At 41.7% G+C, this 26,454-nt stretch overlaps 1 protein-coding gene across 8 annotated transcripts in view; it reads right to left on the bottom strand.

The window, feature by feature from the left end:
- Positions 1-26,454, bottom strand: part of AGAP1 (ArfGAP with GTPase domain, ankyrin repeat and PH domain 1) — a 601,134-nt gene that overhangs the window by 244,867 nt on the left and 329,813 nt on the right. For all 8 annotated transcript variants that reach the window (XM_077448231.1, XM_077448233.1, XM_077448232.1 and 5 more), the window contains 3 exons: positions 11,210-11,295; positions 6,527-6,668; positions 675-809 (listed from right to left, as the gene is read on the bottom strand). In XM_077448231.1, coding sequence (XP_077304357.1) covers positions 675-809; positions 6,527-6,668; positions 11,210-11,295 — 363 coding nt within the window. The remainder of the gene's footprint in view (positions 1-674; positions 810-6,526; positions 6,669-11,209; positions 11,296-26,454) is intronic.

Here is a 26,454-nt window from a genome sequence, read left to right as displayed (position 1 = left end):
AGCTGCCCTATTGCCAGAAAACCCAGGTTGCAAATATTGTTCCATTTCCATTGAACTGAGTGTTTTGCTGCTTTTTGTGCCCCCAACTGGAGAGATTTCCCAAAACTTCCTGTCCTGACTAATAAAATGATTAATACTGGTTGAGTATAAATGTCATAGATGTTCTCTCTTCTACACTAAAACTTAAAAAAAAAAAAAAAAAAAAAAAATGGAAGAAGGTTGCAGGTATTCTTATTGTCATATGAACAAACTGTTTAACTGCCACTAGAGGGAGACATTGGATCACTAAGCTGCAGACTTGTAAGAAAGCTAACATCAAGAGGGAAAAGCAGATCTATGAAAGGTCTAATTTGTTGCTATGGGCTGCAGCTCTCTTTGTTCTCCAGTAGTCCAGAGTTGCCTTGATTTGAAAAAAACAAAACAATTCCTTAGCACCCAGAATGGATTATACGCACAGTACAGCAAAGAACATTTTCCACCAAAGTACCAGATGACTAAGATCATTTTCCAACAAAATAACCCCTGTGAAGCCAATACTGTCAAAATACTAATCCTCAAAGTTTTTGCCCATTTGGCAAAGCTATAGCTAGGCATGTGAGACCACTGAATCCCATCATCCTTACAATAACATTAAAGTGCTATGTATTAAGAACACAAGACAAGTTGTAACTCACCGTCCTGGAAAACACGTTCCACATTGAGTCCATAGGTGGCACATGTTTCATAGTAAGTGCATCGCTTGAGGTCATTGGAAAGCTTTCGTGCACGGGAATCATCGATTACACGGGGGTTAGTGCAACTAATGGCATCTGAAAAGACAGATAAAATAAACATTATTGTTGGGGAGCACAGGGGTAGGTGTTCTGGATCATGTTATACCCCAAATATGGCTGTAATGTGTAAACCCTCACCTTGTAAAACATCCCATTCCGTTTAAAATAGAAATGAAAGGCAAATCATTTTGTATAGAGATCAAAAAACAAATCCTTTTTCCTTTTTTTATAAGTGATCACATCCTCTCTGTTCTAAGCTGCATAAGAACTGGGGGAGGAGAAGCAGCAGCAGTACACTGAGCTTCCCAGTGAATGGCTGTGCAGCAGGGGTGTGTCAGGACAAGTCTGATCATTGGAGGCAGGGCCGCTGATAGGAGGGGGGGGGGGGCACCGGTCCTCTTGTAGGGGACCCAAGCACACGAGGGTGGGGCCCACATAGGGAAGGGGGATTAGTGCTGGACGACAATTGCAGAACTCTTCCTCCAGCAGCTGAAAGCTGGTCTCTCCCCCTCTCCCAGCGTTTATCTGCTGACAAATAAACAACTGTCCCTCACTAATCAACCTCCCTGTGCCGGTCCCCCTCCCAGCACTGGCTCCAATTTTAGCTCTGCTCCTGAGTTTGTTATCTCTGTAACTTTGTTTCTCTCCGTCTCTCTGATCCCAGAGCTGCAATTGCCCAGCCTGTATATTTTTTCAACTCATCTTCATTTTTTTTATTAACTCCGTTTTGTCTTTTAGTTTTAGCAGGAATGTTGTATTTTTGTCTGCTAATAATGATTTTATTGTATTTTTAGCAAAATATAGCTTCAATGTTTTCTTGGGAGGGGGGATCTGTCAGGTAGTCTGTACGGGGCCCCGTGATTTCTATCAGCAGCCCTGCTTGGAGGAGAGCATACGGAGTTCCCAGCATAGCTAGAGAATGGACCATGGTGTGTTCTCCTACTTAGTGTGGTCATTTTTTAATAGGAAAGCAGAGGGACTGGCAGGAACACCAGGAATAAAGGAAGAAATAAAGAGAACAGTCTACTTTCTCATAGTACATGGTACAGCAGGTACATATCAGGAATATGAAGCGTCAGGGTAACAAAATGCTTTAATTGACAATTTGTGGTACATGTGCTTAATTTCCTATCAATTTTATTTTTATTTTTGTATGTTTTTGCTACCTTATACAGTAGACATGTGCACACTGAAATATTTTGTTATGGAATGTCGTTTTCATCCGAAAAATACATTTAGTTACTCCCAAAATTCGTTTTCATTTATTTTGTTTCATTAAAAAATGCATTCGTCTGAAAATCTGAAATAATTAAGGTCGAATCTGTCATTGAAGGCTTATGGTGTCTGTCGAATGTTCTTAGAAGATTTGACGGAGCAGCTAAACTGTACGATGCTGCAGTAGTACATTTCCAGTCGAATGTTCCGCCTACAAGCTACAGTAGAATTCTAATGTTGTATGACACTAGTAATAATTATATCTATTTATTACCAATCACTACCAATCAACCAACATTAGAATTCTTCTATAGCCTATGTGCGGAGCATTTTACCATAAATGTCTCCTCGCGGCAACTGCTTCGTCAAATCTTCATGTCGAATCTTTTCTCTCTATGTCAAATAAAATTGGACTAATAAAGTTAGGTTAGGCACATTCGACCATTTTTGTTATTATCGCTATAATGTCAAATCTTTTCTCTCTATGTAGAATAATCTTGGACTAATAGAGCCAAGGTTAGGCACATTCGACCACAGGTTCGATGGACACAGATTGCTATTGTCAGCGTCATGTCGAATCTCCTATCTATATCCAACTGTTGTCACAACGAAAACGAAAATAAAGCATTTGTTTATGTCGGATCTTTCGGTTTTCGGAGTCTGCACGCTCGTTATCGTTTGTTAAAACGATAACGAAAATACCCGCAATTCGGATGAAAATGAATTTGGACGAAAACTAATGCACATGTCCACTGTACAGTACATTTGTACTTTTTGTATTTTTGATATCTTGTTTAGTATATGAAGACTTCCAATAAACAGATTGAGCACAAAAGGTGGACTTTGTATTCTTCATGTAGTGTTGAAAGGCTAAGTATACAACAGAAGTCAGACACACTGACTTTGTGAACACATGGATAAAGCAAAACTGAAGACAAACTAAAACACAAAGTTCACATACAGGTTTACTGTTTTTCATGTCAAGTGTTTAATTCTGTACAGCCAGTCTTGTGAATCGCACACATTGTCCACAGGACATAGGCAGAGGACATGCACTGTAGTGTCTGATTAAGCCACTCCTCTTCCTGGTTCAGCAATAGTTTTTTATGTCACCCATCGACCTCCTCATTGGACAGGGAAACCGCTTTTTCACCTTCATCCAATGAGCAGGAGCTGACCTCAGACGCAGTATAAATCGAATCCAGAAAGTAATAAGGTTATACCAGGAAACAGCAGCGTGATTGTACTGACTGGTAGAGGCAAGTATATCACAAGAATGGCCAAATTTCCAAATCCTTTGGGAGTGGAACATTTTTTATGCTAGATAGATGTATATCCAAGAAAATAAAATATTCCTTCATAAATATTCAAAATAAAGACACAAAATAAATCTTCAGGTCGCAACAGTGATGTTGGTTAAATAACGTGGTTGACATTTGCGTTCACTGCAAAAGCAATAAATGCTTACATAACTGAGTTCAAGTTCTAAGCGATTACAAAACTGTGAAAAAGTAATCGCCGTGCTAATTTGTGCCCTCATCAAACTGACATAACCTTCTCTTCAATTCAAGCAAACCTCCCCACCGTCTCGCAATGTAGAGCTGAAAGGGGGAAAAAAAAAAAAACTCTCCTAGAGTAAAATTCATATGTTAATGAGTTTTACTATTTCACTGTCAGTGTTACATACATTCACACTGACATGATATCATTAAAGAGGAATTGCATCCCCCTGCATTTTATTTTCGATCCCATCTTACCTTTTCTGCTGGGGTTGTCTTAAAAAAAAAAAAAAACACAACCCGGCCAATTAAAGAAGTGTTTGCTGAAATGTGTACCCCCCCACCACATGCTCCTGCTCTACCATCTCCTTTCCTACGTTATCGGGGCTGGTTGCCTCTTTCTGCGGGCCCTCAGATTATATGCCATGGTGCAGGCAGTGTGTACTGGATAGTTCCCAGTGCATGTACAGTGTTTACCTAAAAAGATATATTTGTAAAACATTAATATTTGAAAAAGTGGTAAAGAGTAAAGGGCTACTTTCATTTAATATTTTAGGGTAAATATTTAGGGTGTGCTCATGGTACTTAATTGTTGTGTTGGGAAAAATTACAAGAATTTTTTTTTTCTATTTTTTTTTTTACCATCTTCTCTTTAAAATGAAGGAATCTATTCCATCAGATCTTCAATATGAGTTGTAGATTAGATATGAACAGTGTCTGTCCTAACAAAGGGTAAGGCTGGCCATACACAGAGCAAATTTCTTTGCTGCAACTACGAGTTGCGGGAAAGAAATTTGCAAGATTCCCTCCATCAACACAGACAATGTTGATTCGGGAATCCCTCCCGCCAGGCTATTGCCTTCTCCTGGCGGGGGGGACCGTCCCCAATGGGAGAAGACCGTGATTATCGCTAGCTGCTATTGCAGCCTCTCAAGAGAATCCAGCAGGCTGGTTGTACCCAAGTTGATCGACCAATCTACTTGGTACATTCAGCCTGCCCATTAACGGTTTGAATCTTGGCCGGGTCCTACTGAACCATTCCTTCTGCATTGTATGTTAATGAGGGATAGATTTGTTTTTAGGTATGCTGTATAAACAAGAAAAACAAACATATAGTGGGGTTTTCTCGAATTTAACTGCACTAGTGGAACACTTTAAAACCCCATCTGTCAAAAAAAAAAAACACACACACTCACACAGTATTCTCACAAAAGAGAGTACACCCTCACATTTTGTAAATATTTTATTATATCTCTACATGTGACAACACTGAAGTAATGATACTTTGCTACAATGTAAAGCAGTGCGTGTACAGCTTGTATAACAGTGTAAATTTGCTGTCCCCTCAAAATAATGCAACACACAGCCATTAATTAAATGTCCAAATTGGGCCCAAAGTTTAAATATTTTCTGTGGCCACCATTATTTTCCAGCACTGCCTTAACCCTCTTGGGCATGGAGTTCACCAGAGCTTCACAGGTTGCCACTGGAGTCCTCTCCCACTTCTCCATGACAATCACAGAGCTGGTGGACGTTAGAGACCTTGCACTCCTCCTTCTGTTTGATGATGCCCCACAGATGCTCAATTGGGTTTAGGTCTGGAGACATGCTTGGCCAGTCCATCACCTTTGCCCTCAGCTTCTTTAGCAAGGCAGTGGTCATCTTGGAGGTGAGTTTGGGGTTGTTATGTTGGAATACTGCCCTGCAGCCCAGTCTCCAAAGGGAGGGGGATGATGCGAGGCTTCAGTATGTCACAGCACATGTTGGCATTCATGGTTCCCTCAATGAACTGTAGTTCCACAGTGCCGGCAGCACTCATGCAGCCCCAGACCATGACACTCCAAGACACACTTGTATTTGTACTCCTCACCTGGTTGCCGCCACACACGCTTGACACCATCTTAACCAAATAAGTTTATCTTGGTCTCATCAAATCACAGGACATGGTTCCAGTAATCTGTGTCCTTAGTCTGCTTGTCTTCAGCAAACTGTTTGCGGGCTTTCTTGCGCATCATCTTTAGAAGAGTCTAAATATTCTTCCTTCTGGGGCAACAGCCATGCAGACCAATTTGATGCAAAAGACAACCTCTGAATATGACACTGAATATGTGCACTCAACTTCTTTAGTCGACTATAGTAAGGCCTGTTCTGAGTGGAACCTGTCCTGTTAAACCGCTGTATTGTCTTGGCCACAGTGCTGCAGCTCAGTTTCAGGGTCTTGGCAATCTTATAGCCTAGGCCTTCCTTATGTAGAGTAACAATTCTTTTTTTTTTTTTTACAGATCCTCAGAGAGTTGTTTACCATGAGGTGCCACGTTGAACTTCCAGTGACCAGTATGAGAGAGTGAGAGCAATAACACCAAATTTAACACACCTGCTCTCCATTCACACCTGAGACCTTGTAACACTAACGAGTCACATGACACCGGGGAGGGAAAATAATGGCTAATTGGACCCAATTTGGACATTTTCACTTAGGGGTGTACTCACTTTTGTTGCCAGCAGTTTAGACATTAATGGCTGTGTGTTGAGTTATTTTGAGAGGACAGCACATTTACACTGTTATCCAAGCTGTACACTCACTATTTTACATTGTAGAAAAGTGCAATTTCTTCAGTGGTGTCATATGAAAACATATAATAAAATATTTACAGAAATGTGAGGGGTGTACTCACTTTTTTGATAGAGATATATATAGATATATATAGATATATATATAGATATATATATATATATATATAGATATATATATATATACACACACATATATATATATACACACAAATTATGGCTAGACTACAAAACATATAACCAATAAAACATGTAATGTGTGAAACAAAAAAACAAAAAAAACTCTGGGACGCTAAGGGATTTAGGGAAAGAAGGCCTGGTGATCAAAGTGGTTAAAAAAAAATCAGTTTGTAAACCCAGATTGTAATGCAGTTAGCTGTATGGCCAGTAGATGGCAGTATGTGCACACATTTGGAACTCAAGCAGATGGCATTAAACAGCTGATTTGTGGGTGCTGGAGTTACTCACCCTGAGTTCCCACCAGAACCATGGGGATCTCATTGGTGTTGCGGTAGTTTGCAAGGCGGCTGTAGTAGTGATAGACTGTCTGGAAACTGATCTCATCCTCCAGGCTGAAGACAAAAATCACAGCATCCACCCACATAGCAAACTAAAGAAAATAAATATTTAGAGTAAAACAAAATCAGAAAAAAAAAAAAAAAAGACTAGAAAATTACATGCGTACACAATAGCTTAAGACAGAAGATAACATGACGATAAATGTGCTACGTCTAACACAACTCATAAGGAATATTAATGACACATAATACAGAGATAAAGGACCAATCCCAGAAGAGATATTAGTGAACGGATGACGTTATCCAGGAAACATTGTGTGCTGTGCTGTCATAGTCTGTCACATTATCTCACCTAAAGATCATTCATCTTGGGCCTTTTTAGCAGGACAAGATTTTCAACAATCTATTTTTTTCCAGCGCTAAAAATGTTTACACTGTGGAGTTTTTATGTCCTATACCAGTGATGGCGAGCCTTGGCACCCCAGATGTTTTCAAACTACATCTGGGGTGCCAAGGTTCGCCATCACTGTCCTATACATTTCTCGCAATCTATGGCATTCAAGATACATACATTCATACCCTCAATTTAAAGCAGAACTAAAGTTCCGCTATAACAAACAGGGATCAGACAGGCTAATTGCATTAGAGACATGCAATATCTCTTCTGCAATTAAATGCCCCTACCTGCCTTCTCGCTGCCTTCTCCGGCTCTGTAAACTGAGCTGCGTATGTGCAGTGAGTACTGACCCTTTCGTTTCGCTTTATCCCTACATCTTGATTAAATCCTAAAACCAAACCCTTAATGTCAACCTAACTCCTGATTACTTTCATATATTGCATATTTACCATAGGCAGTCAGCAGGTGGAGCTCGAGGGTCTGCTCTCTGCAAGTTTTCTTTATGCGGTAAGTAATAATGTTTCTTGCTGTTCAGGTCTGTTCCCAACACTTTTATTGCAGAGGGATCACATCACAAGGACAAGTGCAACGTTTCGGAGCCACACAGGACCTCTTCCTCAGGCATATGATCACATGCCTGATGAAGGGGTCCTGCGTGGCTCCGAAACGTTGCACTTTTCCTTGTGATGTGATCCATCTGCAATAAAAACCTCTGGACAGTAACTGAAGATTTCTGGTGTGCTGGCAAATATGTACATTGGCTTCGTTTTCCGGTATCCAGATGGTAATTGCTGAAGCACCCATTATTGATGAGTCTTGTCTCTATAAAGGTGTGCGATAGGAATAGTGTCAAGACCCTCCCTATTATTTCTAAGAAGGACAAAAACATTTTTACTGTTGCTGGAGCAGGTAAAAATAAAATTGCCCAAAACTATTTCAGCTTCCCCTTAGGGTTACTTTATGTCAAAACCTCAAGGTGAGACACCCAACACATTGATAATAATCTTTTCAGATCCAAAATTTAAAGGATAGACCCATATCAGGCAAACATAGCCAATTACTATACTATACTGACAAAGTACAAAACCGAGGAAAGTTTTCACTGAAATGTTTTACAGTGCCTTTAGGTAGAACTTCACTTTCATCGGTAGCCAGAGCATGGACATCATTCTTCGTATCTGTGACAAATGACTATCCCGGAATGTAATTTTATATTATATATATATATACACACACACACACACACACACACACACACACACACACACACACACACACACACACACACACACACACAAAAGCAGCAGTGGAGGTGGAACAGAGGTATGAACTGTTTCTTTACAAATGATAAGAGATATGTGTTAATAAACTGAACAAAGTCTCTATGGGGGAGATTGGCAAAAACTGGAGGACTCAGAATGTAGTGCAGATGTGCATAATAACCAGTCAGCTTCTAACCTCAGTTTCTTCAATTATGCTTTGGTAATAAAACCTAGAAGCTGACTGGTTTCTATGCAGAACTGCAACAGATTGCATACTCTCCAGTTTTAGTAAATAGTCCCCTATGAGGCAGGCTGAAGATGTGTAGGCGCAGCTCAGTCATTTCCAGACCACCCGGCCTTCAGTCAGATCAGCTGTCTGGTGTACTCAAGAAATACCCAGAACAAATACAAAAGCTCTAGACAGTAAAGTAAAATAAAGGCAAAACGTTTCTTAGTTTTGGACAAAGTGAAGATGGATTAGAACATCAATTAGGTTTTTATTGCTGTCTGTGTCTTCATTAAAGGGGTTGTAAACCTTTGTGGTTTTTCACCTCAATGCATTCTATGCATTGAGGTGAAAAACCTCTTGCAGTGCAGCAGCCCCCCAGTGCCCGTTTTACTTACCTGAACCCTTCTTTTTCTCACGCCGGGGACGAGCACACCAGCTCTAGCCAGTGTCTCATGCCCGGATTGGCTAGATTGATAGCAGCACAGCCATTGGCTCCCGATGCTGTCAATCAAATCCAATGATGCGGGCGCCTGGGGGCTGAGTCCGGCATTTGTGTCTGTGGATGCAAATGCTGGACTTGGGAGCACGCCCACTAGGTAACACCCCCTGGGAAGAGCGCTTCTCCTAGAGGGGTAATCTGATGCGGGGAGGGGCTGCGAGAGCCGCCGTGGGACCCCAGAAGAGGATTTTTGTGGCCACTCTGTGCAAACTGAGCTGCACAGTGGAGGCAAGTATGAGATTTTTTTTTTTTTTTTTTTATAAACAAATGATCCCTTACAATCACTTTAAGCAGATTCACCCTCTCTATTTGTCCTGTTTACCATGATCATTGAAAGTAGAAGGAAATTAGCGACACACCAAAATTTCGGCCGGCAAAAATCATCTGCTGAAAATAGGGTTTTCAGCTTTGTGCCGAAAGAAAAAAGGTGCCGATAATGGCAATTTATATAGTGCCAACAGTTTATGCCGCGCTGTACAATGAGTGCTTATTGTGCGTTTTTCCATAGGTCACAACACTGGTGCATTTTTGATGCATTCCTACTACATTTTTATTTCAATGGGGGGGTGCATTTTTTTTAACCGACCAAATATGCACCAAAAATGCAGCAAGCAGGATTTTTAACCACTAGAGATCCGCGCTATAGCCAAGTGACGGCTACAGCGTGGACCTCCTTTGCCGGGACGACGTCTATTGATGTCGTCCCATGCACGAGCGGCCTGCGCGCCCCCTGAGGGGCACGCGCGGCACGCTCTGTGATCGGCGAGTCTATGAGTTTCGCCTGATCACGGATCCGAGCAAGGGGTCGATCCCGACCCCTTACCACGTGATCAGCTGTCGGCCAATGACAGCTGATCATGTGACACAACAGAGACGGTAATCAGCTATTTTTCCTCCTCACGCTGACAGCGCGAGAAGAAAAAAAAAGAGCCGATCACGGCCAGCTTACCAGTGCCCACCTGCCCCCTGCCAGTGCCACCTCAGTGCCACCCATCAGTGCCCACAATCTGCCTCAACAACGGTGCTGCACCCCTGTGTCATCTACCAGTGCCCAGCAGTGCCGCCCATCAGTGCCCAGCAGTGCCACCTATCAATGCCCCTTAGTGCCACCCATCTGTGCCATCTTATCGGTGCCCATCTTTCCCTATCAGTGCAGCCTTATCTGTGCCTATTAGTGCCGCCTTAACTATGCCTATCAGTGCCCACCAGTGCAGCCTATCAGTGCCCACCAGTGCAGCCTATCAGTGCCCACCAGTGCAGCCTATTAGTGCCCACCAGTGCAGCCTATCAGTGCCCACCAGTGCAGCCTATCAGTGCCCACCAGTGCAGCCTATCAGTGCCCACCAGTGCCGCCTATCAGTGCCCACCAGTGCCGCCTCATCAGCGCACTTCAATAAAGGAGAAAAATTACCTGTTTGCAAAATTTTATAACAAACTATTAAACATGATTTTTTTTTTTTTTTTTTGCATCTTTTTTTGTTCGTTTAGCAAAAAATAAAAACCCCAGCTGTAATTAAATACCACCAAAAGAAAGCTCTATTTGTGGGGAAAAAAAATGATAAAAATTTCACTTGGGTACAGTGTTGTATGCCCGCGCAATTGTCATTCAAAGTATATCAGCGCTGAAAGCTGAAAATTGGTCTGGGCAGGAGGGGGGTTTAAGTGCCCAGTAAGCAAGTAGTTAAACACTGCTTCAAAAGGTGCCGATAATGAGTGATAAATTCATATTCATTTAAATTCATGATAAGAATTAAAAATTCAAATATGAACACATTTATAAAAAAAATATATACATTTTTTTTTAAACATCAATTACGGTTTCGCCGTGAATTTTTGGTCTTGGCACCGAAATTTTCACTTCGATGCACCACTAAAGAAAAGCACACATTTTGGGTTGTCTCCAGAAAAGTAATAAGAGGGGAGTTCTTCCAATGGGGACACTAATTCTGGTGACTCCAAGGGATTCCCTTCATTTACAGGGATTTCCTATCACTTCCTGTTTGTATATGGGACAGGAAGTGAAGGGAAATCGCCCCAATGGGACACAGATGGAGAAAATACACCTTCAAGGGGTTATAACCCTTCCTTACTCTATCCAAAATTAGAAAAAAAAGTTTGCCTTTAGTTCTTCTTTAAGTTAGGACACCGCATTTGTATAATTAAGATCTTCCTGTTAATAAGGGAATTAGGATAGCAACAGAGAGAAGAACGACCATGAAAGTTCACTTGACATGAAGACATCTTACTTGTGCTTCTGGCGGTCCACCTTCATCACGGATGAGTAGGAGGTAGCTCTGTCCATCAACTACAATCTCCTTCTTGAATCTCCCACCTGTCACAGACAATACCGTGTTAATCAGTGTCACAAACCGTCAAGCTTACAGGGCAGGATATGGATGGACGGAGAGACGAAAGGAAACCGTGGATCTTGCTTGTAAAAGACTCGCATGCACAGGAGCGTGGTAAGGACAAGGAACACTTAAAGCTGCCATGCTTCCAGTAGCGACACCCCTGTACACCTTTAGTTAAAGGACCACTAAACCCCAATAAACAACTAGCTCATGTAAAGTGTTTATAATAACAATAATGTATGGATAAAGCTTTAGAAGATTATCAGATGATGAGGGTATAGTAGGGCAAAATACAAAGCTGTCCTCCAGCCCACAGTCATGCAGGATACTGATGAAGTGTCATTTTTGGTGCCACCTTTGTCGAAAATGTACAGATGTTGGTACTTTTCCATACATAGCTGTGATCATCATCGGTGGCTTATTTTGTTTTAGCATAGTGATGTGGTTTTTAGTGGGCAATTTATTCAGTGCAAAACTCTGAAGGGTTTCTGGAGGCATCTAGTCATTGCAGATTATTGGGTGGCACTGGCTGAGTGTGCTTATCGGGTGTCATTCATATATGGATCATTAAAGCCTCGCTCACCATTCAGTGTATGGTTCTGGTAGCTGCATGAAGCTCTGTATACACTAGGCCCATACAGTAGCTCACCAGATGTGCTCTCCTGTAGCAGGATATCCTTTCACAAACAAAATCCATGTGGTTAGTATTCTACAATATAGATGAATAAACTGTGCCAGAGCCCCGCAAGCAGGGCAGAGCTGCATTTCAGAACTGGTTTCCCAAACCCTTGATACTTCGTAAAATGCCAAATGGTAGTGTGATTTATACCCGGAAAGAAGGTTTGATTTTTCTTTATATTCTGCAGCACTGCCCTGAACAGGCGACTCATAAAAACACACGGTGTCACACAGAATGAAAAAGTCACCACGGGACAAGGTGAATCTTGATGAATGGGAAGATGGAACATAAAGTACAACAAAGCCACCCTTATACCCCAAACCTTTATCCCAACAAGCAAGCCTCACCTGAGGACAACACAAACGCACAGTGCTACATAGAAAAGCCCAATATTAATACCGTTCCCTTATCTTCCACTACACCATTTACTAATAAAAAAAGAAGAAAATACACACTCCTTGTGATCCAAGTTACGGCTTTATAATAAATGGAGCCTTACTAAAAATGCATACACAATAATTCATGTTGAATTGGTCACATAAGCTTCATATTAAAGTAGAACTGTGGCTAGGCTAACATTCAAATATTTACGCACAGTAAAACAAGTCTTCTCTGACCTCTTCAGGCATGAAATACTCAACGTTTACAGCACATTTAGGCGTTACGTACACGGGATGGTGTTTCTCCTGAACGATTTAACTTGACAGCTAGAAACCGGTGTCTAACAATGTCCGTTTAGCTGCGTTTACATGCTGCGTTTAGGTGCATTTGCATCTAGAAGCCTTTTTTATGTTAAAATAAAAAATGACTGTAAACGAAACGCTACTAAATGCGAGGTACCGTGTTTATCACCATTTACAAGCTGTTACAAGCATTTGAACATCCGTCTGAACGCATTTTTTTGTGTTCCAAAAAAAAAAAAGGCTCTAAACGAGCAACGACTGTAAGGCCCCATGCACACGAGACGCCGGTGCAAACTCTGCTGAACACGTTTTTAAAAGCTGAAACCGGCATTTAGAAACGCCCGTTTTGCTGGCCGCGTTTAACTGCGTTTGCGTCTAGAAGCCTTTATATAAGATAACCTCATAAGACCCTCCCCAAGCTCAAAAACAGTATTATTTAACTATTTCAGCTATTTTGTGAGACCAGAGTGAGTAGCAGCAGCTGTGAGAGCAGCAGTGTACTTGTATTTAGCATGTCACTGGCCACGTCACCTGCCACAAGTTGTGGATTGTCCACTTGCAACGTCACTTGCCAGAAGTTGCTTGTTCAAATCTAACAACATATGGGTCAAATTCCAATTATACTTTGGATAACAGCAATGCTAGTGGTGTATTGGATTGGATCAAGGGATCATTAGGGTATATAAATGGTCTATGAATCATTGCAAGCAATTACAATTGTTTCAAATATTTTTTTTAATGGTTTTTCATAATTTGCCACCATTTTTGAGATTTTTAATGTAAAAAAAATAAATAAATAGAGCACCTTTAAAAACGCTTATAAATGCAAACGCGGCTAAAGGCGGTACCAGCGTTTTGCCGTGTTTGGCGCCTGAAACGTGGAAAACTTTTGCGTCTGAACCCATTTTTTTGCTTCTGGAAGAAACAAGGTTAAACGCAACTGCCTAAAAACGGCAAAAAAACGAGACTGTGTACATGGACACATAGGATAACATTGAATGAGTTTGGGGCAGTTGAAAAAAAGTGTCCAACTGCCTCTGAACGCGCGTTTAACAGCGTCTCGTGTGCATGGGGCCTAAACGACCCTGTGTACATGTACTGATAAGATAACAGAGGAGGGTTTAGGGGCAGCTGAAAAAAAATGCCCAACTGCTCCTAAACATCTGTTTACCAGCAGCAGTGTACATGAGGCCTTAGGCCCCATATACACGGGATGCTGAGGCAAAGTCCTCTGAACAAATTTTTTGACACCTTGAAACCGGCGTTTAGCCGCGTTTGCATGCAACGTTTAACCCTGTTTGCGTCTAGAAGCGTTATTAAGATTATCTCATTTCAGACCCTCCCCAAGCTCAAAAAACATTGTAGTTAACTATTTCAGCCATTTTGACCAGAGTGAGTAGCAGCAGCAGAGAGAGCAGTTGTCTACTTGTATTTGCCTCTAGGTCTGTGCTTTTATTGGAAATGGATCCCATAATGAGCATATGTGAGGAAATGCTCCTGATATTGCTCTTAATGAGACTAGTACAACATAGAAAACTGCATGAAGGGTCCAGAGTTAGAGTTTGTCGCTACTGGACCCATCATTTGATCGCGCAGCAAATGTCGGCAGGATATTTTGTAAATGTATATAGAGCTGCGTACCTACCCCAACAAATTTTTTAATTTCCAGCGCATGTCCATTGCCGCATTTGGCCTTCTACTTGAAAAAGTACAACCCAGTCTGACACGCATGGACACCAACATGAGGAAGAGTGTGTCACCAGATGAGTGTCTGTTGGTGACAATCAGGTATGTGCATATATTTATAAATAGATAGAGATATATCTTAGTTCTACAGTATATATATATATATATATATATATATATATATATATATATATATATGTGTAATTTTGTTTTTCCTTTATTTTTTGTACTTTTTTCATTGTTTTCCATCATATTTTTATATTTTCAGGTCTAAAATATAGGGTACCTTTCAAAACGCTTATAAATGAAAACGCTGGTACCTTTAGTACATGTAGTACGTTTAGCCACATTTGGCCTCTAAAACGTGGAAATCTTCGGCGTCTGCATAAAAATGGCAATAAACGAGACTGTGTACATGGTCACATGGGATAACATTGAATGAGTTCAGGGGCAGTTGAAAAAGCATCCAATTGCCTCTGAACATACATTTAACAGCGTCCTGTGTACATGGGGCCTTAGCACTCGTTTACATAGATGTGCCACTTTACGCAGCCTCTTGCTGGTAGAAACATCACAGATACTGGCAGATGTTACTTCAACCTCTCTGTTATGCTTGCATGCAGTGGCAGCCCGTAATGCAGGGTGCAGGGGCGCAGACCCCCTATATGGGAGTCCGGCCCCCTAATTTACATGCAGGCCACCAGACACATGCATTCCAATAGGGTTTTTTTATTTTAAGCACGTGATTAGAGCCAGAGGCTCTAATAGGCTTAAAAAAAGGGTGGGCTGGGGGCGCAGACTGATTGACCCAATTGAAAAAACACCAGCTACCACTGCTTACATGTGTACCCATAAATGGCACCTATTGGCCACCAATACTGCTCAGGGCCAACTGCATCTCTGAATGAATACACACGACTGATGTCAATACACACGACTGATGTTAACATGTCTGCAGTGCATGTGCACAATGACCTCAGCCGATTCTGAACGACCAAATGCCAGGCACAGTATAAATGACTCATTCAGGGCCTTGATGATCCCAAACAGCAGTTGCAGCTAATAGGGTGGCTTAAATCTATATTGCATGTAAATGTTAGCAAAAAAACATTTACCTTCATACATCATAAAATACACAGCCAAACGTAACCATGTCCTAGTCTCTTACACTGCTGTACTCAGGGGAACATTACTCTGGTCTGGGTATTTCAAAAACTGCTGATCTACTGGGATTTTCATGCATAACCATCTCTAGGGATTACAGAGAATGGCTCTAAAAAGAGAAAATATCCAGTGACCGGCAGTTGTATGAATGGAAATACCTTGTTGATGTCAGCGGTTAGAGGAGAATGGGCAGACATGGTTTGAGATAGAAAGGCAACAGTAACTGAAATAACTACTCGTTACAACAAAGGTATGCAGAATACCATCTCTGAATGCACAATACATCAAACCTTGAAGTAGATGGGCTACAGCAGCAGAAGACCGCACACGTTGCCACTCCTGTCAGCTAAGAACAGGAAACCGAGGCTACAAATCGCACTGGCTCACCAAAATGGGACAACAGAAGATTGGAAAAACATTGCCTGGTCTGATGAGTCTCGATATCAGATGTGACATTCAGCTGGCAGGGTCAGAATTTGGTGTAAACCACATGAAAGCATGGATCCATCCTGCCTTGTATCAACAGTTCAGGCTGTTGGCGGTGTGATAGTGTAGGAGATATTTTATTGGCACACTTTGGGCCCCTTAGTACTAATTGAGCATTGTTTAAATGCCACAGCCTACCTGAGTATTGTTGCTGATCATGTCAATCCCTTTAGGACTACAGGTGTACCCATCCTCGGATGGCTACGTACAACAGTATAATGCACCATGATGACATGGAATTTTATAGATAGGCAACTATCTCCTATTCTCATATGATTAATGGCTCCAAATTAATAAGGAACTGCAGTACGGAACAGACACAAAAGATATACTCCGCATCTTTCCAAATAACTGTTCCATAAGAAGTTGCCCCCTGTGGACCACTTGTTCTTCTCATTCTAGGGTCCTTAAAGTCAAATTATTATTCCCAGCTATACTGGGCCAGAACTAGGGTAGAATCTGTGAGTTGCACAGACCCAGCAAGTGTCCGGGGCTGTAATGCAACATCCTTAGTCACCTGGTCTGCTTCCATTTGTGAGTTTTAGGCTGGGTTCACACTGGAGCGGCTACGAGAACCGGATGTGATTCGCACTGCACTGCAGTGCAAATCAAATCCGATCTCTGTGCGATGCGAGTTCAGCCATACAGATAGTATGGCTGAATTCCCATCGCACCCTCCGTAGACTCGTACGAAACCCTTTTTTTGGTCCGCAGCAGAATCGGATCGCATGGGTGTTCACACCATGCGATCCGATTCCTGTCCGAGTTTGCCGATCGCACTGCGATATGCGAACTGATCTGGGGGTGTCATTAAGGTTTCACTGACACTCCCAGCAGTCCGCATAGGGCAGTGTGAACTGCCGCCGGGAGACATGCGATGCGGGAAAACTCCGCAGATTCGCGGCGTTCCCGCATCGCTACAGTGTGAACCCAGCCTTAATGTTAGTATAGCTGCCTCAGCAAGAAGCTGGAAGGCTGAAAACAGCTAATCCATTTAACTTGACATGCTTGGTTTACCTGCCGAAGTAAAAACAAAATGTCTGGACCTTCCAATGGAACCAAAAGCTCTTTATATCTTGACTATCTATATAAATATATACTTTTTTTTATAGCTCACAGACTTGCAAAAGGGATCCAATGACTCTGAATACAGACTATCCTTCTGGGTGATAAAGTGCATACTCAGTATGGGTATTGCCATCCTCAGTATAAAACCAGGATCAAATCTACAAAAAATGTAACATGTGGGTCTTCAGGGAGTGTGTCCTGCACTGGGCTCACAGCAGTGGATTCCTACATCATCAATTTAACACACAGAGGATCTGTGGTTTTTCTTGGTCTCCAGCCTCCTCCAATAGAGGCAATAAGGTGGCTGGATACAAATGTACGCATTTTCCGTTGTTAGATTTGTACATAAAAGACAAAACAAATTCATATTTTGAACCTTTCATTAGACAAACATTTAGTTAGCTGTATATAATGTAGGACCATTAAAAATTTAATATTTGAGCAAAATAATGTCTAAACTTTGTCTAATGGCACCTTTGCATAAAGCTACAGGTTTGATATATTGGGGTGAACCCTTCATTACTGGGTCCAGCTTGCACAAATATATTACAACGGCTTGTTTTATAACATGGTGTTTGAGTAAGAACTCCAGTTTCATGTTTCAAAGAGAAAACTTTTTTCCTGGCAATATTATCATTTCTCATTGCTTGCTCTGTTAGTTTTAGCTGGAGAACACAAGTCCTTAATTTCCATCTGACATTATTTTCCCGATATCATAACATACTAAATGATAACAATACCCTGCGGTCATTCAGTGATGTCCAATAAATCCAGAGTATTCTTCTGCTTATACCACTGCACTTACAAGGAAAAGGGGCACATCATTTCATAATCCACACATTCTGAATTGGATTTCAAAAATAAAAACAAAAAGGACCAAAAATCTGTATATGACAAAACAGAAAGCTCTCAGCCAGATCAAAAACTATAAAACAATTGGCTGCAGGTGGGATCCTGCTCACATAGATAGCCGTTTACGCTGTATGATTCTTCGTCCCTGTGGACTTTCGTAACCCAGTTACCCATTGTGGATCCCTGTCCCCTCTAACCAGTAATCTAGGGGCTCAGTATAGGTGGTATCGTACCTTCGTTTCATATATTTTATAGCACTCCTCTTGCGCCGCGCATTTTTGAGGGTCTCCTTACCCTTCATTCCCTTAATTTAATGCCCATAATGACTGGCCAGTCTTCTCTCTTCTCTACTTGCCTATACCCTCTTGCCTCTAAACTACTTTATCTACCAGAAGTGTATTACATATAACCTGTTAAGATCACTATTCATTCCCTTTCTTATCTATAACACTCCGATGGATAGCAGAGAGTGACAACATATCGCCACCAATCAATACAGTTAGATTAAGGCGAGTAAAATAGGTACCCTTTGTCCCAAAAATGCCTTACCGATCAAGGGAGTCTGATAACTCAAATGTAAGCAAAAGGCTTACCTCAGCCGGCTGATTATCAGAACTGCCAGGATCGTCTCAAGCTCCTCGTTTCGGATTCTCAGGGTCACCTGTAAATGTATAGATAGGCAACTCCTATTCTCATTATTGATTACTGGTTCCAAATGAATAACAACTACTGCAGTAGGGAACAGTTATTTGGAAAGATGGAGTGTATCTTTTGTGTCTGTTCCCTACTGCAGTAGTTGTTATTCATTTGGAACCACTAATCAATATGAGGATAAGAGTTGCCTATCTATAAATTTCCTTGTCAATATCACAAAGCTGAAATCATCTCAAACTGGTTTCATGAACATGAGAATGAGTTCACTGTACTCCAATGGTCACCACAGCTCCATCCAATAGAGCAGCTTTGGGATGTGGTGGAAAAGGAGATTTACATCATGGATGTGCAGCCGACAAATCTGTAGCAACTGCGTGATGCAATCATGTCAACATGGACCAAAATCTCTGAGGAATGTTTCCAACTCTTGATGAATCTATGTCATTAAAGAGGGATTCCACCAAAAAAAAAAAAAATATTAAAAGCCAGCAGCTGTAAATACTACAGCTGCTGACTTTTAATAAATGGACACTCACCTGTCCCGGGTTCCAGCGATGCCGAGGCCGATCGATCGCTCGGCTCTCGGCTGCTGCCGTCACCATTCTAGGTGAGGGAATCAGGAAGTGAAGCGAATCGGCTTCACTTCCCGGTTCCCTACTGCGCATGCACGAGTCGCGCAGCGCAATAGGAATTGTCCGCGCTGTCACTGGGACCCGTGTGTGTCCCAGCAGACAGCGCGGCAGGGCAGGAAATGGCGTAGACTCCCACAGGAGACTATGCCCGGAAGTGGGTGTAAATACCTGTCTTTGACAAGTATCTCCACCCCCCTCCCCCCTGAAAGGTGCCAATTGTGACACCGGAGGGGGGGAGGGTTCCGATCAGCGGAGGTTCCACTTTAGGGTGGAACCCCGCTTTAAGAATGAAGGCAGTTCTGATGGCAAAAGGGGGTCCAGCCGGTGAGTGTATATGCCTCAAAGTTTTAATTCTTACTATTTATTTCTGTACATTATTGTTTATTAAATCGTTTACATAGAGGTGACTTTATTACAATAAAATAAATCTGTCCATTGTATATAATATCTAGTATTGCTCTTTGAGTGTTCAGAGCATTAGGTACCCTGGCTCAGTAACAAAGTATCCATGAAAATGATTTTATAAAGTTGGCAGTTATGTTTGTCTACAAGTCATTATTCAAACTCCGGCCTCTTGCTGGAGAAGTATTTGTGGCTACAAAAAAAGTAAGGAAATATGGAGAGATTTATAGATCTAGTGCTGCCTGGCTGTATAAAACACATGATGTAAATATCTTAATTTAGAGAAATAACACTGGACCTTCTGGACTGCATTAAGCTCCAGCAATTACAATGTACTGTGGAAAAAGTGTATTCCTGTGGGTGCAAGTGAGATCTGTACATGGAAAATGTGCATCATTTAGAAATTCCCTACCATGGTGGATCTTGTGTGAGAGACCCTGCTGTAGCCACCTACACATGTCACAGCTGCTGAGAATAATGCCAAATCCTATAGGCCAGCTCTGATCAAAACAGGAAAGAGAGAGCCAATAGGAAAAAAACATCTTTAGGGAATTGGATAGGAGGGTGGCCGGAGGCTGCAGCTGTATCCGTATACACAAATACTAAAGCAGCACAAAGAGGAATATTACAAAACATATTCAATAATAGAAGCCAATCAGAATTAACTTTAATAAGTGCTTGGTGACATCATACAGTGTATGCTACGGTGCTGTGTGAACGCATTGTTAAAAAACACAATGAATTGTTTGCTTAACTTTTTTTTTTTTTATTTCTATAAAATTCTCATGCGTGTACAGCTTGGCAAAGCGCGCTGCCCAAAATGCAACATGCCCTACTTTTTTCTGAGCACACCAGTAAAGAGAGTGAGAACTGATGCCACAGACTGTAAAGTCAAATTGTCTTGTTCTTGCAACAGAACTGCATTGATCAACACTGCTGATGTGAACAAGCTCTAAAGTCAAAGCAATGAAAGTGTTATTTTGATTGCTGCCTTCTGCACACCATTTGCCAGTTTAAATAAACCTTGTATATAGGTAAGGCCTCGTGTACACTGCTGCTCCTAAAATCCAGTTTTTGGAGCTTTTGCTGCTTTTTTTGCCAAAGTGCCTGAACACAACTCAATAAAAGCCTATGGGGTTGATTTTTAAAGGCAAATAGATTGCTGTTGCTCCAGAGGGAAATTGTTACGACACATACACACTTAAAGGGGTTGTAAACCTGTGTGTTTTTTCACCTTAATACATCCTATGTGAAAAAACTTCTGACACTAACGTTTTTTGTTTTTTTTTGCTGTTTTTTCCCCCCTTGCACGTAATTGGGTCCTTTTTGCAAGTGAAGATTTACCTTATTTACTAAGCTCTGGAGCAACTGCACTTTGCAAAGTACACAGTCTATTTGCCTACAGTAAATCAACCCCTTTACGTCCAGCAGACTTGCCAATGTTTAGGTGTTTAGAGGCAGCTAAATGGTCCTCTTCTGAACGCAGAAGACTTGCATTCAGGAGAGGGGAGTTTTGCCAGAAAAATGCCGGACACGGCCAAAATGCGTGTAAATGCAAATGTTTAGCACTTTAATTTCAATGACCAAAATAAATTATTCTTCTAGCCAAAGAAATGAATGCCTAAGCACTGGACATTGCTAAATGCTGGAAAATTGTGGCTAAGGTTCCTTTCACACTTGTGCGACCTGAAAGTCATGCAATTTTTCCACGTTTTTTTTTTCAATCACTGTGCCGCGACTTAAAGCAGTGCCTGGGTAATCTTGAGCTCTATGTACATCAACGTCAGATCGAAGTAGTGCAGGGACTACTTTGAAGTCGCTGCAACTTGAAGATGCAGATATGAATGGTACTCATTGGAAATCATGGGCTACGACTTATCTTGCGACTTTTCAGTCCCAAGTCACAGGACAAGTCGCACAAGTGTGAAAGGGGCCTAAAAGCGGTACACGTTTACTAACATTTAGCATTTTTCTGCTGGCAGGAGAAAGACATCTAGGGAACATCCAGTGTGCATGTAGCCTAAGGCTCGGTTCACACAGGGGCGACTTGTCCAGGCGACTTCGCCGCCTGACAAGTAGCGCCCCGTTCTGTACTACGGAACCGTTCTAATAGGAGCGACTCGAGTCGCTCCGACTTAGAAAAAAGGTTCCTGTACTACTTTTGCGGCGACTTCGGGCGACTTGCATTGACTTCTATACAGAAGTCGTTTTGCAAGTCGCCGCTGAGGTCGCGGCGCTGCAAGTCGTGCCGCGTACTGTGTGAACCAAGCCTAAAGGGAACCTATCAAGGCAGACATGCTCATTTTTGCACCCTTATTGTGCACCTGAATCCCAGGCTATTCTGCTACTCACATGCTTTTCTAATGATAGCTTACGTCTTTTTGCTTGCTGTCATGATGGAAGTTTAAACAAATGAAAAGAATTGTCTATAGAAGCACTACATTGGCACAACATAAACATTTCTCAATATACTTCATACATATACTGCAAGCACACATCTAGTTTTCCCATTGCAAGGGGAAGGTTACCTAGCGGACAGCGCATGGGAACTGTACTTAGCGGTATAGCAAAACAGAAAAAAAACATTTGGAAATGTGATATTTCCTTTGAAAGCAGACTGCATTGTCTGCCTGCATTGATGCTGTTCCTTGTCCTGTTCAAATGCTATCCTATAGCTGTGGTCTCCTAACTGTGGCCCTTTGCTTGCTTTTATCTGGCCATTGGGACACCAACAATGGGGGCCAATGACACCGATGATGGGGCACAATTCCTCCCAAAGACACCATTTATGGGGCACGATTCCTCCCAATGACACCATCAATTGGGCACAATTCCTCTTAATGACACCAAAGATGGGGCATGGTTTACTCCCCACTGATACCAGGACATTTTCTACTTCTGATGGCCATGGGCTGGCCTCCCTAAAGTCTGAAGGACAGTAATCTGGCCCTTTGTTTAGAAAGTTTGGAGACCCCTAACCTAGAGGGACTGCAAACAAGTGGCATCTCCCTATAAACGTCAGGAGTTTAGGAGGTAAGTATTCAGTTTAGGGCTTCAGCAGTCAGTGCTGCAATCCAGCACATTTAATTTGAAAGTTTGGAATATATCTACATTTTAATGTCCTCTTCACCTCATTGCTTTCAAAAGCCTTTCAATAGTCATTATGAGTACAGAATACAATGTTTGCATCTCACAAAGAATGGTAACCAAGTTGTGATCAGTAGAGTAAGACCAGATCTGGCACCAGATACTGACCAGGAAGAGGAAATTCCAACTTTAATGAAAAGCAAAATGCCAAGAAAATGAATAACCAATTTCAAAAAAACCTTTGCTGCAATATTCTTCTTTAATCTGGAGCTGTCCCTTACAGACTTTCCTTTCAGCCAAGAGATGTCCTGAGTCTTCTGAACTGAATGATGGCCAGCATCACTAAATTAATTTCCTGTGAGCCCAGGTCTTAGGCTCTGATACAAAAGAGACGACATTAGGAGGCAAACACCACCTGCAAGCTGACTGTAAGGCCTTTGGCACACCAGCAATCCTGTCCTGGTGGGATCTTGCCAATGACAAGATTGTTATGAAGGTCTAAGAATCTACCCATCTGTTTCTACGGATTCAGTGGCTTACTTACCAGGTCAGCAAAGAATTTTTCCCTTGCTAGCAAGGAAGCAACGTTGCAGAAACAGGTACGCAGTTTCTTTATTTGGCTCTCAAGCTATTCTGTTGCTATTATTGATAGGATCTAGTATTTTAAGCCAGGCTTTGGTGGGTTTTAAATTTAATTCCATCAGGAAAAAGACATGTAAAATGTTACGAAAAACAGGATAAGTGAACAGGCTGTTATGCATGTCTTGCAAACATTATTCCTGAAACACACTAACAACAGTCTATCTGCACACCGGCCTGATTGCCCGAGATATATTGAAGACTATTGTGCAACATATGTATAATTCAATAGCAAAAGTTGCTCATTACAAAAAGCAAAACCTCATCAAACTAATCTGATAGGTACACAGCGGTCCAACCAGCTGAGCAGTGGCTGTAAGTATCCTCCTCCTGCTGTATTTAAACGTTTGGTATAAGATCTCTGTGTAGGCTTCTCCAGGTATACATTTCCCCAGTGACAGGCAGGGCTTCCTCGAGCTTTACTGTCCACTTCCATCAGCTCCCCCAGCACCCCTGCTGTCACAACAGGTGACATGGAGCTGGCTGAATGAGATGCAGGAAGATGCTGGAATGTCGACTAATCTCAGGAGAACCAGCAGTTTTGTACAGAAGACACCGAGATTCACAAGAGGACTCCACAGCTACAGGATGCCATTACCTGACAGTGTAGTCAAAACTAAACAGAAGAATCAAGACATTGGAATAGATCTGCAAAGACTTCTTACACCAATACACAGAATCTCTGCTTTGAGAAAAGCTGAATCTAAGCCATATCCAATCAATACAAACTCCAACACAGACCAAGAAAAAAAGTTAACACATCTTTGACCCCAGGGGTGGCGAGCAATCATCTATATATATATATATATAGATGTATATATTATTTTTTTCTTATTATATATTTTTAGCAATTTACAAAATGCAAGAAGAGCAAACAGAAAAAAAAACTAAATGAAATCAATATTTGGTGTGACCATCCTTTGGCTTCAAACCAGCACCAGTTCTTCTATATAGACTTCCAGAACACCATGTTCTTTACGCTGTAGATAATTCCGAATGTCATTGGCTGTATGTTTGGGGTCGTTGTTCTGCTGTAAAAGAAGTTTGGGGCCAATCACACATCTCCCTGAGGGTATAGCATGATGGATAAGTATCTGCCTGAATTTCTCAGCTTTGCGGGCACCATTGAGCAGGCAATGTTGAGGACCGTAGATGCAATGGTTGGCCAAGGAAACGTAATGCAGCAGTTGAGATATGTCATGCTTACTTCCCCTCAACATCGGATGATTTCCTACATTGCCATCAGCATAAAATCAGCTGAAACCAGTGGAACCTAGGTACACCCATCTACTGTCAGGAGACGTCTGGCCAGAAGTGGTCTCCATGGAAGAATTGTGGCCAAAAAGCCATACCTCCAACATGGAAAAAAAGGCTAGGTGACTCAACTATGCAGAAAAACACAGGAACTGAGGCGCTGAAAAATGACAGCATGTGCTCTGGACTAAGGAGTCAAAATTTGAAATATTTGGCTGGAGCAAGAGGCAGTTTGTTCATGAAAGGCTGGAGAGCGGTACAATAATGAGTGTCTGCAGGCAACAGTCACGGCAGAAGTTCCCTGCAAGTTTGAGGCTGCATTTCAGCAAATGGAGTTGGAGATTTGGTTAAGATCAATGGTGTCCTCAATGGTGAGAAATACAGGCAGATATTTATCCAACATGACATACTTTTAGGAAGGCATGTGATTGATCCCAAATTTATTCAGCAGCAGGGCAACCACCCCAAACATACAATGTAATTAAGAACAAGGAATCGTGGAAGTGATGGTTTGGCCCCCCAACGAGCCCTGATCTCAACATCATGAACTCTGTCTGGGATTATATGAAGAGACAGAAGGATTTGAGTCAGCCTACATCTACAAATATCATTAGTTCTTTAAGATGTTTGGAACAACCATATCTGCCGAGTTCCTTCAAAAACTGTGTTCAAGTGAACCTGGAAGAATTGATGCGGGTTTGGAGGCAAAGGGTGGTCACACCAAATATTGATTTGAATTTCTCTCCTGCTCATTTACTTTCCATTGTGTTAATTGATAAAAATAAACTATTAAGACATCCATTTCTGAAAGCATTCCTATTTACAGCATTTTTCCCCCCACCTGCCTAAAACCTTTGTACACAAACATATCTATATACACACACACACAAACACAAAGACTACACATAGTTCAACACTAAAAACTCCCACATTACTAAACACTTATTATTAAGAGACCCAACATTTTGCCAAGATAAACAGGAAAATACATTTGAAATGTAAAAGTGATGAGCCAGAAACAGAACAGTATATAATGTATATAAAAGAAGGGTAGACTGCAAGACAAAGCCCAAGACATGCAACAATTGTAAAATAACCAAAGATTGGAAAGACAAAATAGAAAAGATTCCATGAAACTATTGAGGTGATGGTAAAAAGGCAAGGAAAAGAGTAGAATAATAGGGAACAATAGGGAACAGAAAGAAATGACTTGAATCTGACTGAGGCAGGCAGATAAAACAGGCAAAAGTCTGAGACAGGCAGGGACAACAGATGACATCCCCAGACAGGTAAGGAAAACAGGTGCCAACTTGGGACAGGCGGGCACAACATGCAACAGACTGGGAAAGGCAGGCAGGCACAACAGGGACAGCATAGAGGACACACTAACAGAGGAAGAGATAAATAGTCTGGGATTGAAAGCACAGCCAGAAAAAGTTCTGGTAGAGCCAGCAAAAAACAGTGCTGTGATAAGAACATCTACACAAAGCAAAAGGATCTCTTCAACATTTGCCCCAATGACCAACATTACTGATGCTGGGACAGACCTCTCCTGAAATATAAAGTCCATAGACCTATTACCAAGAGCGTTTTAAATGATTGCGCACCAGTAATTCCATTGCAACGCTACATGATAAATCTCGGCCAGCTTGTAACACTCAGACATCCAAACACCTCATTAAAATATTTTACAGTCCTTCTCCATGACCTCTCCGTTACATTGGTAGGATTGCGGGCATCAGCCACTATTCCCAAGTACACTTTTCAACATTAGACAAATGATGCTTCTACATGACACAAAGTCTAGTGGGCAACATCGGGAAAACACAGGGAGTGTGATGAGAAGAACCCAAA

Source organism: Lithobates pipiens, unplaced genomic scaffold, assembly GCF_037356315.1.
Source record: "Lithobates pipiens isolate NorthernLeopardFrog02 unplaced genomic scaffold, aLitPip1_a1.2 Scaffold_22, whole genome shotgun sequence".
NCBI classification, from domain to species: domain Eukaryota; kingdom Metazoa; phylum Chordata; class Amphibia; order Anura; family Ranidae; genus Lithobates; species Lithobates pipiens.
This window is presented reverse-complemented; position numbering and strand designations above follow the sequence as displayed.